Source organism: Somniosus microcephalus, chromosome 1 (genome assembly GCF_052327205.1).
Source record: "Somniosus microcephalus isolate GS21.2 chromosome 1, FLI_Smic_1.0, whole genome shotgun sequence".
NCBI classification, from domain to species: Eukaryota; Metazoa; Chordata; class Chondrichthyes; order Squaliformes; family Somniosidae; genus Somniosus; species Somniosus microcephalus.
In genome coordinates, this window is record NC_140987.1 from 381,638,698 (window position 1) to 381,651,475 (window position 12,778).

Below are 12,778 nucleotides of genomic sequence, written 5' to 3' on the forward strand. Positions count from 1 at the left end.
TATATAGATAGATAGATAGATAGATATATAAATCTCCATAGTGTAGAAGGTGCTCTTATGATTCTGGTGCTAGGGCACATTGCTGGGCGGACGAGAGGCAGCCTTATTTTGCAGCTTCTTTGCTGCACCTTCTCTTATGATTTAATGCTGACACTGAGCACCTGAAATGGGCAAGTGTCCTTTTCTCAGCATTAACATGTATGTGTGCAAAATATTAGAGTGCCCATTAGTATTTTTCCTAGCTAATTTAGCTCCATTACTGCTGTACAGGAAAGCATCAATATCCAGTAAACTACAAAAATTAAATCTCATAGTAATTCCCACCACAATTCAAATAAATGAAAAGATTTTCTCACCAAGTCTTGCATAGATAAGAGAAAGAATACGAGCTGGCTGCACTCGGATCGGAAAAACTTCTGTTACAGTTTGTACTTTGATTCCATGCTTCTCCAAGATTTGCTTTATTCCTAGTGTTTCTGCCATTATTGCCACTGAAATTAAACAGAAAGGCATTTTAGAATGAGGAAACAAAATGTAAAAGTTTTTCATCTCTGTGAACTGGGTTTGAATCAGCCACAGTATACAAGATGTTGGTCTTCTTGTACTGGCAAATTTGCAGCCGTCTCAACCCAGTTCCACGTGGGCACTGACCAACAGCACAAAACCGGATATTGTTAACGGTTCTCTCTCCGCAGGTATTGTCCCCCTTTTCTTCAAATCTGCCGTCATGAGCCCGCTCCTCAAAAAAAAAAAACCTTTACCCCCTCTGTCCTTGCAAACTGTCATCCCATCTCCAACCTCCCTTTCCTCTCCAAAGTTCTTGAACAACTTTACGATAGCAAAATACTGCAGATGCTGGAAATCCAAAATAACAGAAAATGCTGGAAAAACTCAGCAGGCCAGGCAACATCCGTGGAGAAAAATTAGAGTCAACGTTTCAGGTCAAAACCCTTTATCAAGACTAAAGAGGCACAGGGAATGAAATAGATTAAGAGGCCGGGCGGGAGAGAACAAAAGAGAAGAGACATTAAGAGGTATTCAAAACGAGACAAGATGGTGATAGGACTAGTGGAGACAAAAGACAGCTCTAGATTAGGGGTGAAATGTGCTGGCAGAATGGGAGCCAGCTGCCATGTGGGAGAGAGAAACAAAAAAGGTAAAGGTGGGGGGGGGGGGGGGGGGGGGAAACCAAAACAAAGGTGTGGATAAAAAATATAAGTAAAAAAATATTTACTTTAATTTTTTTTTTAAATCTCCAACACTAATTAACTTCTGAAGGAATGAGACTCCACATTTGTAAAATTAAATCTCCAGGCCCAGAGAGGTTGGTTAGCAGTAATTATCACTGATCACGCCATTAGAAACTCACTTATTCCTGAATGCACCAGCCCGAACTTATTCTGGCATGTTTAGTGGGCAAGTACCCCAACTTCACGCAGTTGCATGTATTTCAATGACGAATGAATCGGCGAGGTTCTGTTGGCGCAGCCTGTTGAGGAGCAGGGTAATTCAGACCGCAACTTCCTGATTTCCGCGTTCAACTGCGCATGTGCGTATGCTGGAAGTTGCTGTCCAATTTACTCTACAAGAATGGTGAGTGCCGACAGCCTGACTGATATTATTAATGCAAAATCTGGGCCATTATGACCAGAGACAAAAATGAAAGAACTTGCATTTATATAATGCGTTTTACATCCTCACGACAACTCACAGCACTTCAGAGCCAATTAATTGGCATCAAGGAGAAGAACAAATGGATAATGCCCAGGATAAGAAGTGGCAAGTTACATACTTGACACTCCAATAGCAAAACTATCTTAAAAGGTTTAGCACATTTGCACCTGCTCCTTATAGTTTGTTTAAGAAAGCAAGTAAAAAAACAATAGGCGTTTTTTTACATTTGCACAATCCAAGTTACAACTTGGACCTCTGTCCTAGTAAAAAAACCCAGCAGAATTATAGACTCATGAGTTTTCCTTTTGAGACTATTAATACCAAGACCGGGAAACTGTCTGCAAACAACAGGCTTGTACAATTCCTACTTTTGGTCACCCCTCTGTTAATGGCACACGTCGTTGTTGCTATATTTGTATAAGATTTTCTTCTCTCGTTTCCACCTCCCTCATTCCAAAGTGAGGCTCCAACTGTCTCAAAAAAACAAACAAATGGGCCAAATCTATTTGGGATATAGCTCAGTCGAAACCAGTTACACTTGGATTGTAATCAAGTATTAGCAAATATCAAATGTCAAAAACAATACACTTTCATTATTCTTTCACTTGTAGAAAGACCTCTTCCTAGATCAGCCTTGGATAGAACATGGGCAAACTTACTCAGAATATGGGTGGTAAAGTAAACTTCAGACATAACTAGTCTATATGTCTCATTTGTATATTTAAAGTAAAAACATGGCCTGTATTCAAATTCTTGGTCATTAGTGTTGAATGATGCATAATTTAACCACATTAACTTGGTTTGTAGGTAATTTTGGAAATAGAGCCTGTACAGTTTAGTCCAAATTAGAATACTGTCTTATGATTAAAGTAGAAATGAATTCAAAAACATACCTTGTACGACAACATCTGGTCTAGTAACAGTCGCAAACCTTCTGTTCAATGCATCAATTTCACCAGGAGCAAGAAATCCCTGGAAGCAACACATTGTAGTAAGACACAGGCTGCAGATTTCAGACAAATGCAATATTTTTTCCCCTCTGGTTAAGGTAGTGTGTAGCTAAGCCATACCATCCTGAAAAGTTCTAATTGTGACCTTCAGTCTGTGCTGAGGTAGCTAATCTCAGCTGAGGCAGCAGTAGGGATTTCACAATTGGCTGAGTGGTTAGGAATGGAAACACTGACCAGGATTACCACTCCACTTTCCAGTTCTGATGGAGTGTACAAGATGACAGCAATGGTGCCATGTGCAGCAGAATATCTCATCACTGTCTAGCCTCATATAAGAACTATGGTCACTTGGGTGAGCTCCAGTTGTGAGCTGCGCATTTTATGCTCTCCAGTCTTTGGCAAATACTTGCTGAGACTCAGCAGAGATAGAAAAAAATGCCTACAATTAGTCTCAAAAGAGACTAGTGATACTTTCCAACAGACACTGGGGTAACAATACCAAAAATAGTGGGGAACCAAGGGGCTAATGAGAGTGAGGAACGTAAAGTAATTAAAATCAGAAGAGAAAAAATACTTGAGAAACGAATGGGACTAAAAGCCAACAAATCCCCTGGACCTGATGGCCTACATCCTAGGGTTCTAAAAGAGGTGGCGGCAGAGATAGTGGATGCATTGGTTTTGATCTTCAAAAATTCCCTAGATTTTAGAAAGGTCCCAGTGGATAAGAAGGTAGCAAATGTAACCCCGCTATTCAAGGTAGGAGGGAGAGAGAAAACAGGAAACTACAGGCCAGTTAGCCTGACATTAGTTGTCGGAAAATGCTGGAATCCATCATCAAGGAAGTGGTAACGGGGCATTTAGAAAATTATAATATGATTAGACATGGTTTTATGAAAGGGAAATAGTATTTAACAAATTTATTAGAGTTATTTGAGGACAGCGGCGGCGGACCTGGATGAGGCGGCGGCGGAGGAGCGAGTTTAAAAGCGGCAGCAGCAGACCAGGTAGGCCCCACAGCGGCGGCGGACCTGGGTGAGGCAGCGGCGGCAGAGGAGCGAGTTTAAAAGCGGCAGCAGACCAGGTAGGCCCTACAGCGGCGGCGGACCTGGGTGAGGCGGCGGCGGCAGAGGAGCGAGTTTAAAAGCGGCAGCAGCAGACTAGGTAGGCCCCACAGCGGCGGCGGACCTCGGTGAGGCAGCGGCGGCAGAGGAGCGAGTTTAAAAGCGGCAGCAGCAGACCAGGTAGGCCCCACAGCGGCGGCGGACCTGGGTGAGGCGGCAGCGGCAGAGGAGCGAGTTTAAAAGCGGCAGCAGCAGACCAGGTAGGCCCCACAGCGGTGGCGGACCTCGGTGAGGCGGCGGCAGCAGAGGAGTGAGTTTAAAAGCGGCAGCAGCAGACCAGGTAGGTTTACCAATCTCAGAGCGGGAGAGAGAGAAGTAAAAAGTAATCGAAGTGTGATGTCACCAGAAAGCAGGTAAGTGATTGGTTGGTGAGTATCTCTCTCTTTCTCCTTTTTTCCAAACTTAAACTCTGTGGTTTATAGTTTCTAAGCTCTCTGTGGTGTAGCGGGGACTGTTGGTTAAAAATAAGGGCTCTTGAATAGATCATTTAAGTATTGTGTAATTGGTGGTATTGATTTGGATTAATTTAAATTGAATTAATTTAATGGTAAGTCATGGCAGGAGAGCACAGCCCCGTGGTATGCTCTTCCTGCGCTATGTGGGAAATCAGGGACACTTCCTGTGTCCCTGAAGACCATGTGTGCGGGAAGTGTATCCAGCTGCAGCTACTGGCAGACTGCATTGCGACGCTGGAGCTGCGAATGGATACATACTGGAGCATTCGCGAGGCTGAGGATGTCGTGGATATCATGTTTAAACAGTTGGTCACACCGCAGGTAAAGGTTGCACAGGCAGAAAGGGAATGGGTGACCACCAGGCAGAGTAATAGGTGCAGGCAGGTACTGCAGGGGTCCCCTGTGGCTATCCCCCTCTCAAACAGATATACCACTTTGGATACTGTTGAGGGAGAAGGCAGCAGCAGCCAACATCCTGGCACCAGGGTTCTGCTGCACAGGACGGGAGGAAAAAGAGGGATAGAGCTATAGTAATAGGGGATTCTATTGTAAGGGGATGGTGTGTTGCCTCCCTGGTGCAAGGGTAAAGGATATCTCAGAGCGGCTGCAGAACATTTTGGAAGGGGAGGGTGAACAGCCAATTGTCGTGGTGCATATAGGTACCAACGATATAGCTAAAAACCGGGATGAGGTCCTAAAAGCTGAATATAGGGAGTTAGGAGGTAAATTAAAAAATAGGACCTCAAAGGTAGTAATCTCAGGATTGCTACCAGTGCCACGTGCTAGTCAGAGTAGAAATAGAAGGATATTTCAGGTGAATATGTGGCTAGAGGAATGGTGCAAGGGGGAGGGATTCAAATTCCTGGGACATTGGAACCGGTTCTGGGGGAGGTGGGAACAGTACAAAAAGGACAGTTTGCACTTGGGCAAGGCTGGGACCGGTGTCCTAGGAGGAGTGTTTGCTAGTGCTCTGGGGGAGGGTTTAAACTAAAATGGCAGGGGGTTGGGAACCTGAGCGGGGAAACAGAGGAAAGGGAAACAAGGATAAAAGCAAAAGACAGGAAGGAGAAAAACAAAAGTGGCAGACAGAGAAATCAAGGGTTTAAATCAAACATCGCCACATTAAATAATCATTGAAAGATCTAAGAGCGTTAAAAAAACAAGCCTGAAGGCTTTGTGTCTTAATGCGAGGAGCATTCATAATAAGGTGGATGAATTAGCTGCGCAAATAGAGGTAAACGAATATGATATGATTGGGATTACGGAAACATGGCTCCAGGGTGGCCAAGGCTGGGAACTCAACATCCAGGGGTATTCAATATTCAGGAAAGATAGGCAAAAGGAAAAGGAGGCGGGGTAGCATTGCTGGTTAAAGAGGGGATTAACACAATTGTAAGGAAGGATATTAGCTCTGATGATGTGGAATCTGTATGGGTAGAGCAGAGAAATACCAAGGGGCAGAAAACATTGGTGGGAGTGGTATATAGACCTCCAAATAGTAATGCGGAGGTCGGGGATGGCATTAAAAGGGAAATTAGAGAAGCGTGCAATAAGGGCACAGCAGTTATCATGGGTGACTTTAATCTACATATAGATTGGGCTAACCAAATTGGTAACAATACTGTGGAGGAGGAATTCCTGGAGTGTATACGGGATGGTTTCCTGGACCAATATGTCGAGGAAGCAACCAGAGATCAGGCCATCTTAGACTGGGTATTTTGTAATGAGAAAGGATTAATTAGCAATCTTGTTGTGCGAGGCCCCTTGGGCCGGAGCGATCATAATATGATAGAAATCTTCATTAGGATGGAGAGTGAAGTAGTTGACTCAGAGACTAGGGTCCTGAATTTAAATAAAGGGAACTACAATGGTCTGAGGCGCAAGTTGGGTAGGATTGATTGGGGAATGTCACTCAGAGGGTTGATGGTGGATAGGCAATGGCAAACATTCAAAGATCGCATGATGAACTACAGAATTTGTTCATCCCAGTTTGGCATAAAAATAAAACAAAAAAGGTGACTCAACCGTGGCTAACAAGGGAAATTAGGGATAGCATAAGATCCAAGGAGAGGACATATAAATTGGCCAGAAAAAGCAGTAAACTTGAGGATTGGGAGCAGTTTAGGATTCAACAAAGGAAGACAAAGGGATTAATTAAGAGGGGGGAAATAGAGTATGAGAGTAAGCTTGCAGGTAACATAAAAACTGACTGTGAAAGCTTTTATAGATATGTGAAGAGAAAAAGATTGGTAAAGTCAAGCGTAGGTCCCTTGCAGTCAGAATCAGGGGAATTTATAATGGGGAACAAAGAAATGGCAGACCAATTAAATACATACTTTGGTTCTGTCTTCACAAAGGAGGACACAAATAACCTCCCAGAGATGTCGCGGAACATAGCGTTTAATGAAAGGGAGGAACTGATAGAAATCAGTATTTTTAGGGAAATGGTGTTAGGGAAATTGACGGGATTGAAGGCCAATAAATCCCTAGGGCCTGATAATCTACATCCTAGGGTACTTGAGGAAGTGGCCCTAGAAATAGTTGATGCATTGCTGGTCATCTTCCAAAATTCAATAGACTCGAACAGTACCCATGGATTGGCAGGTAGCTGATGTTACCCCACTATTCATAAAAGGTGGTAGAGAGAAAACGGGGAATTATAGACCGGTAAGCCCGACATCGGTAGTGGGCAAAATGCTAGAGTCCATTATAAAAGATGTAATCGCAGAGCACTTGGAAAACAGTGACAGGATCGGACAAAGTCAACATGGATTTACAACAGGTAAATCGTGCTTGACTAATCTACTGGAATTTTTTGAGGATGTAACTGGTAAAATAGATAAGGGAGAACCAGTGGATGTGGTGTATTTGGACTTTCAAAAGGCTTTCGATAAGGTCCTGCATAAGAGATTAGCGTGCAAAGTTAAAGCACATGGGATTGGGGGCAAGGTATTGACTTGGATAGAGAACTGGTTGGCAGACAGAAAGCAAAGCGTTGGAATAAACGGGTCTTTTTCCGAGTGGTAGGCAGTGACTAGTGGGGTACCGCAGGGATCGGTACTTGGACCCCAGTTATTCACAATATATATTAATGATCTGGATGAGGGAACTAGATATAATATCTCCAAGTTTGCAGATGACACAAAGCTGGGTGGGCGTGTGTGCTGTGAGGAGGATGCAGAGAAACTCCAGGATGATTTGGACAGGTTGGGTGATTGGGCAGAAGCATGGCAGATGCAATATAATGTGGATAAATGCGAGGTTATCCACTTTGGTATCAAAAACAGGAAGGCAGATTATCTGAATGGCAATAGATTGGGAGAAGGGGAAGTGCAACGAGACCTGGGTGTCCTTGTGCACCAGTCGCGGAAGGTAAGCATGCGGTGCAGCAGGCGGTTAAGAAGGCAAATGGTATGTTGGCCTTCATAGCGAAAGGGTTGGAGTACAGGAACAAGGATGTCTTGCTGCAGTTGTACAGGGCCTTGGTGAGACCACACCTTGAGTATTGTGTGCAGTTTTGGTCGCCTTATCTGAGGAAGGATGTTCTTGCCATGGAAGGAGTGCAGTGAAGATTCACCAGGCTGATACCTGGGATGGCAGGAATGACGTCTGAGGAGAGATTGGGCTTGTACTCGCTGGAGTTTAGAAGAATGAGAGGGGATCTCATTGAAACTTATAAAATTCTAACAGGACTAGACAGACTAGATGCAGGAAGGATGTTCCCGATGGTCGCGGAGTCCAGAACCAGGGGTCACAGTCTAAGGATAAGGGGTAAGCCATTTAGGACAGAGATGAGGAGGAATTTCTTCACCCAGAGAGTGATGAACCTGTGGAATTCTCTACCAAAGAAGGCAGTAGAGGCCAATTCATTAAACATATTCAAGGAGTTAGATATATTTCTTAAGACTAAAGGGATCAAGGGATATGGAGAGAAAGCAGGGACAGGGTACTGAAGTTGGATGATCAGCCATGATCTCATTGAATGGCGGAGCAGGCTCGAGGGGCCGAATGGCCTACTCCTGCTCCTATCTTCTATGTTTCTATATAACTAGCAGGGTAGATAAAAGGGAGCCAGTGGATGTAGTATATTTGGATTTCCAAAAGGCATTCGATAAGATATCACATAAAAGGTTGTTATGCAAGATAAGGGCTCATGGGGTTGGGGTAATATATTAGCATGGATAGAGGATTGGTTAACGGACAGAAAACAGAGATTAGGGATAAATGGGTCATTTTCAGGTTGGTAGGCTGTAACTAGTGGAGTGCCGCAAGGATCGGTGCTTGGCCCTCAGCTATTTACAATTTCTATTAATGACTTAGATGAAGGGACCAAGTGCAATGTATTCAAGGAACGGTAGCATAGTGGTAATTTCGCTAAACTAGCAATCCAGAGGCCTGGACTAATGATCCACAGATGTGAGTTCAAATCCCACCATGGCAGCTGGGGAACTTAAAATCAGTTAATTAAATAAATCTGGAATAAAAAGCTAGTATCAGTGATGGTAACCATGAAACTATCGGATTGTCGTAAAAACCCATCTGGTTCACTAATGTCCTTTAGGGAAGGAAATCTGCTGTCCTTACCCGGTCTGGCCTATATGTGACTCCAAACCCACAGCAATGTGGTTGACTCTTAACTGGCCACTCTGTTGTAACAAACCACTACGAAAAACAAGAATAATGAAACCGGACAGACCAACCGGCATCGACCTTGGCAACGGCAATGGCACACCCAACCCAGTCGACCCTGCAAAGTCCTCCTCACCAACAACTGGGGTCTTCTGCCTAAATTGGGAGAGCTGTCCCACAGACTAGTCATGCAACAGCCTGACAGTCATACTCACCAAATCATGGCTTCAGGCAACCATGGGCAAGGAATCCTGCTGATTACCACCTACTGCCCTCCCTCAGCTGATGAATGAGTTCCATGTTGAACGCCACTTGGAAGAAGCACTGAGAGTAGCAAGGGCACAGAATGTACTCTGGGTGGGGGACTTCAATGTCCATCACCAAGAGTGGTCTGGCCAAGTCCTGAAGGACATTGCTGCCAGTCTGGGTCTGTGACATGTGGCGAGAGAACCAACACAAGGGGAAAAACCTACTTGACCTCGTCCCCACCAATCGACCTGTCGCAGATGCATCTGTCCATGTCAGTATTGGTAGCAGTGACCACCTTAGTCAGTGTGGAGATGAAGTCCCGTCTTCACACTAAGGACACCCTCCATCGTGTTAAATGGGATAGATTAAGAACAGATCTAGCAGCTCAAAACTGGGCACCATGTGGGCCATCAACAGCAGCAGCAGAATTGTATTCCACCACAATCTGTAACCTCATAGCCCGACATATCCCTCACTCTACCATTACCATCAAGCCAAGGGACCAACCCTCATTCAATTGACCTCGTCTTCACCAATCTACCTGTCGCAGATGCATCTGTCCATGACAGTATTGGTAGCAGTGACCACCTCACAGTCAGTGTGGAGACGAAGTCCCATCTTCACACTGAGGTCACCCTCCACCGTGTTGTGACATTACCACCATGCTAAATGGGTTAGATTAATAGATCTAGCAGCTCAAAACTGGGCATCCAGAAGGAGCTGTGGGCCATCAGCAGCAGCAGAATTGTATTCCACCACAATCTGTAACCTCATGGCCCGACATATCCCTCACACTACCATTACAATCAAGCCAGGGGACCAAACCTCATTCAATGAGGAGTGTAGAAGAGCATGTCAGAAGCAGCACCAGGCGTACCTAAAATGAGATGCCAACCTGGGGAAGATGCAACACAGGACTACATGCATGTTAAAAAGCGGAAGCAGCATGCTATAGACAGGGCTAAACGATCCCACAATCAACAGATCAGATCAAAGCTCTGCAGTCCTGCCACATCCAGTCGTGAATGGTGGTGGACGATTAAACAACTAACGGGAGGATGCTCCATGAATATCCCCATCCTCAATGATGGTGGAGCCCAGCAAGACTGCAAAAGACAAGGCTGAAGCGTTTGCAACCATCTTCAGCCAGAAGTGCCGAGTAGATGATCCATATCAGCCTACTCCTGAGGTCCCAACCATCATAGAAGCCAGTCTTCAGCCAATTCGATTCACTCCACATGATATCAAGAAACGGCTGAGTGCACTGGATACAGCAATGGCTATGGGCCCAGATAACATCCCGGCTATCGTGAAGACTTGTGCTCCAGAACTAGCCGCGCCTATAGCCAAGCTGTTCCAGTACAGCTACAACACCGGCATCTATCCGACAATGTGGAAATCTGCCCAGGTATGTCCTGTCCACAAAAAGCAGGGAAAATCCAATCCAGCCAATTACTGCCCCATCAGTCTACTCTCAATCATCAGCAAAGTGATGGAAGGTGTCATCGACAGTGCAATCAAGAGGCACTTACTCACCAATAACCTGCTCACTGATGCCCAGATTGGGTTCCGCCAAGACCACTCGGCTCCAGACCTCATTACAGCCTTGGACCAAACATGGACAAAGGAGCTGAATTCCAGAGGTGCGGTGAGAGTGACTGCCCTTGACATCAAGGCAGCATTTGACCAAGTGTGGCATCAAGGAGCCCTAGTAAAACTGAAGTCAATGGGAATCAGGGGGAAACTCTCCACTCGCTGGAGTCATGCCTAGCACAAAGGAAGATGGTTGTGGAGATTGAAGGTCAATCACCACAGCCCCAGGACAACGCTGCAGGTGTTCCTCAGGGCAGTGTCCTAGGCCCAATCATCTTCAGCCACTTCATCAACAACCTTCCCTCCAACATAAGGTCAGAAATGGGGATGTTCGCTGATGACTGCAGTGTTCAGTGCCATTCACAACTCCTCAGGTAATGAAGCAGTCCATGCCCACATGCAGCAAGACCTGGACGACATTCAATCTTGGGCTGATAAGTGGCAGGTAATATACGCACCACAGAAGTGCCAGGCAATGACTATCTCCAACAAGCGAGAGTAAAACCACCGCCCCTTCACATTCAACGGCATTACCATCGCCGAATCCCCCACCATCAATATCCTGGGAGGTCACCATTGACCAGAAACTTAACTGGATCAGCCACATGACTACTGTGGCAACAAGAGCAGGTCAGAGGCTCGGTATTCTGCGGTGAGTGTCTCACTTCCACGATCCCCAAAGCCTTTCCACCATCTACAAGGCACAAGTAAGGAGTGTGATGGAATACTCTCCACTTGCTTGGTGAGTGCAGCTCCAACAACACTCAAGAAGCTCAACACCATCCAGGACAAAGAAGCCCGCTTGATTGGCACCCCATCCACCACCTTAAACATTCACTCCCTCCACCACCGGCATACCGTGGCTGCAGTGTGTACCATCTATAAGATGCACTGCAGCAACTCACCAAGGCTTCTTCGGCAGCACCTCCCAAACAAGCAACCTCTTCCACCTAGAAGGACAAGGGCAGCAGGCGCATGGGAACACCTTCCCCTCCAAGTCACACACCATCCTGACTTAGAAGTATACCGCCAATCCTTCATCGTCACTGGGTCAAAATCCTGAAACTCCCTCCCTAACAGCAGTGTGGGAGTGCCTTCACCACACGGACTGCAGCGGTTCAAGAAGGCGGCTCATCACCACCTTCTCAAGGGCAATTAGGGATGGGCAGTAAATGCAGGCCTTGCCAGCGATGCCCACATCCCATAAACGAATTTTTAAAAAGTTTGATGATGATACAAAGTCAGGTGAGAAAGTAAGCTGTGAGGAGGACACAAAGAGCCTACAAAGGGATATAGACAGTTAAGTGAGTGGGCAATCAGGTGGCAGATGGAGCATAATGTGGGGAAATGAGGTTTTTGGGGAGGAATAGAAAAGCAGGTTCTTTTTTGTTTTGTTTTTTTAAATGGTGAGAAACTATTAAATGTTGGTATTCAGAGAGATTTAGGTGTCCCCGTACAGAAAACAGAGAGTTAGCATGCAGGTACAGCAAGCAATTAGGAAGGCAAATGGTATATTGGCCTTTATTGCTAGAGGATTGGAGTACAAGAGTAAGGAAATCTTGCTACAGTTGTACAGGGCTGTGGTGAGGCTACACCTGGAGTACTGTGCACAGTTTTAGTCTCCTTATCGGAGGAAGGATATACTTGCCTTAGGGGAAGGTTCACTAGATTGATGCTGGGATGAGAGGGTTGCCCTATGAGAAGAGATTGAGCAGATTGGGCGTATGCGCTCCGGAGTTTAGAAGAATAAATTGAAACATTAAGATTCTGATGAGGATTGACAGGGTAGATGCTGAGAATTTGTTTCCCCTGGCTGGAGAGTCTAGAACTAGGGGGCATAGTCTCAGGATAAGGGGTCGGCCATTTAAGACTGCGATGAGGAGGAATTTCTTCACTCAGATGGTTGTGAATATTTGGAATTCTCTGCCCCAGAGGACTGTGAATGCTGAATCATTGAGTATATTCAAGGCTGAGATAGATAGATTTTTAGACTCTAGGGGAAATCAAGGGATATGGAGATCAGGCGGGAAAGTGGAGTGGAGGTCAAAGATCAGCCATGATGTTATTGAATGACAGAGTAGGATCAAGGGGTCGTATGGCATACTCC

At 45.4% G+C, this 12,778-nt stretch overlaps 1 protein-coding gene across 6 annotated transcripts in view; it reads right to left on the reverse strand.

Annotated features, from left to right (window-relative positions):
- The window catches only part of phka1a (phosphorylase kinase, alpha 1a (muscle)), a 199,625-nt gene that overhangs the window by 112,353 nt on the left and 74,494 nt on the right, over positions 1–12,778 (reverse strand). For all 6 annotated transcript variants that reach the window (XM_085996211.1, XM_085996205.1, XM_085996221.1 and 3 more), the window contains 2 exons: positions 2,568–2,646; positions 357–491 (listed from right to left, as the gene is read on the reverse strand). In XM_085996211.1, the coding sequence (XP_085852337.1) occupies positions 357–491; positions 2,568–2,646 (214 nt within the window). The remainder of the gene's footprint in view (positions 1–356; positions 492–2,567; positions 2,647–12,778) is intronic.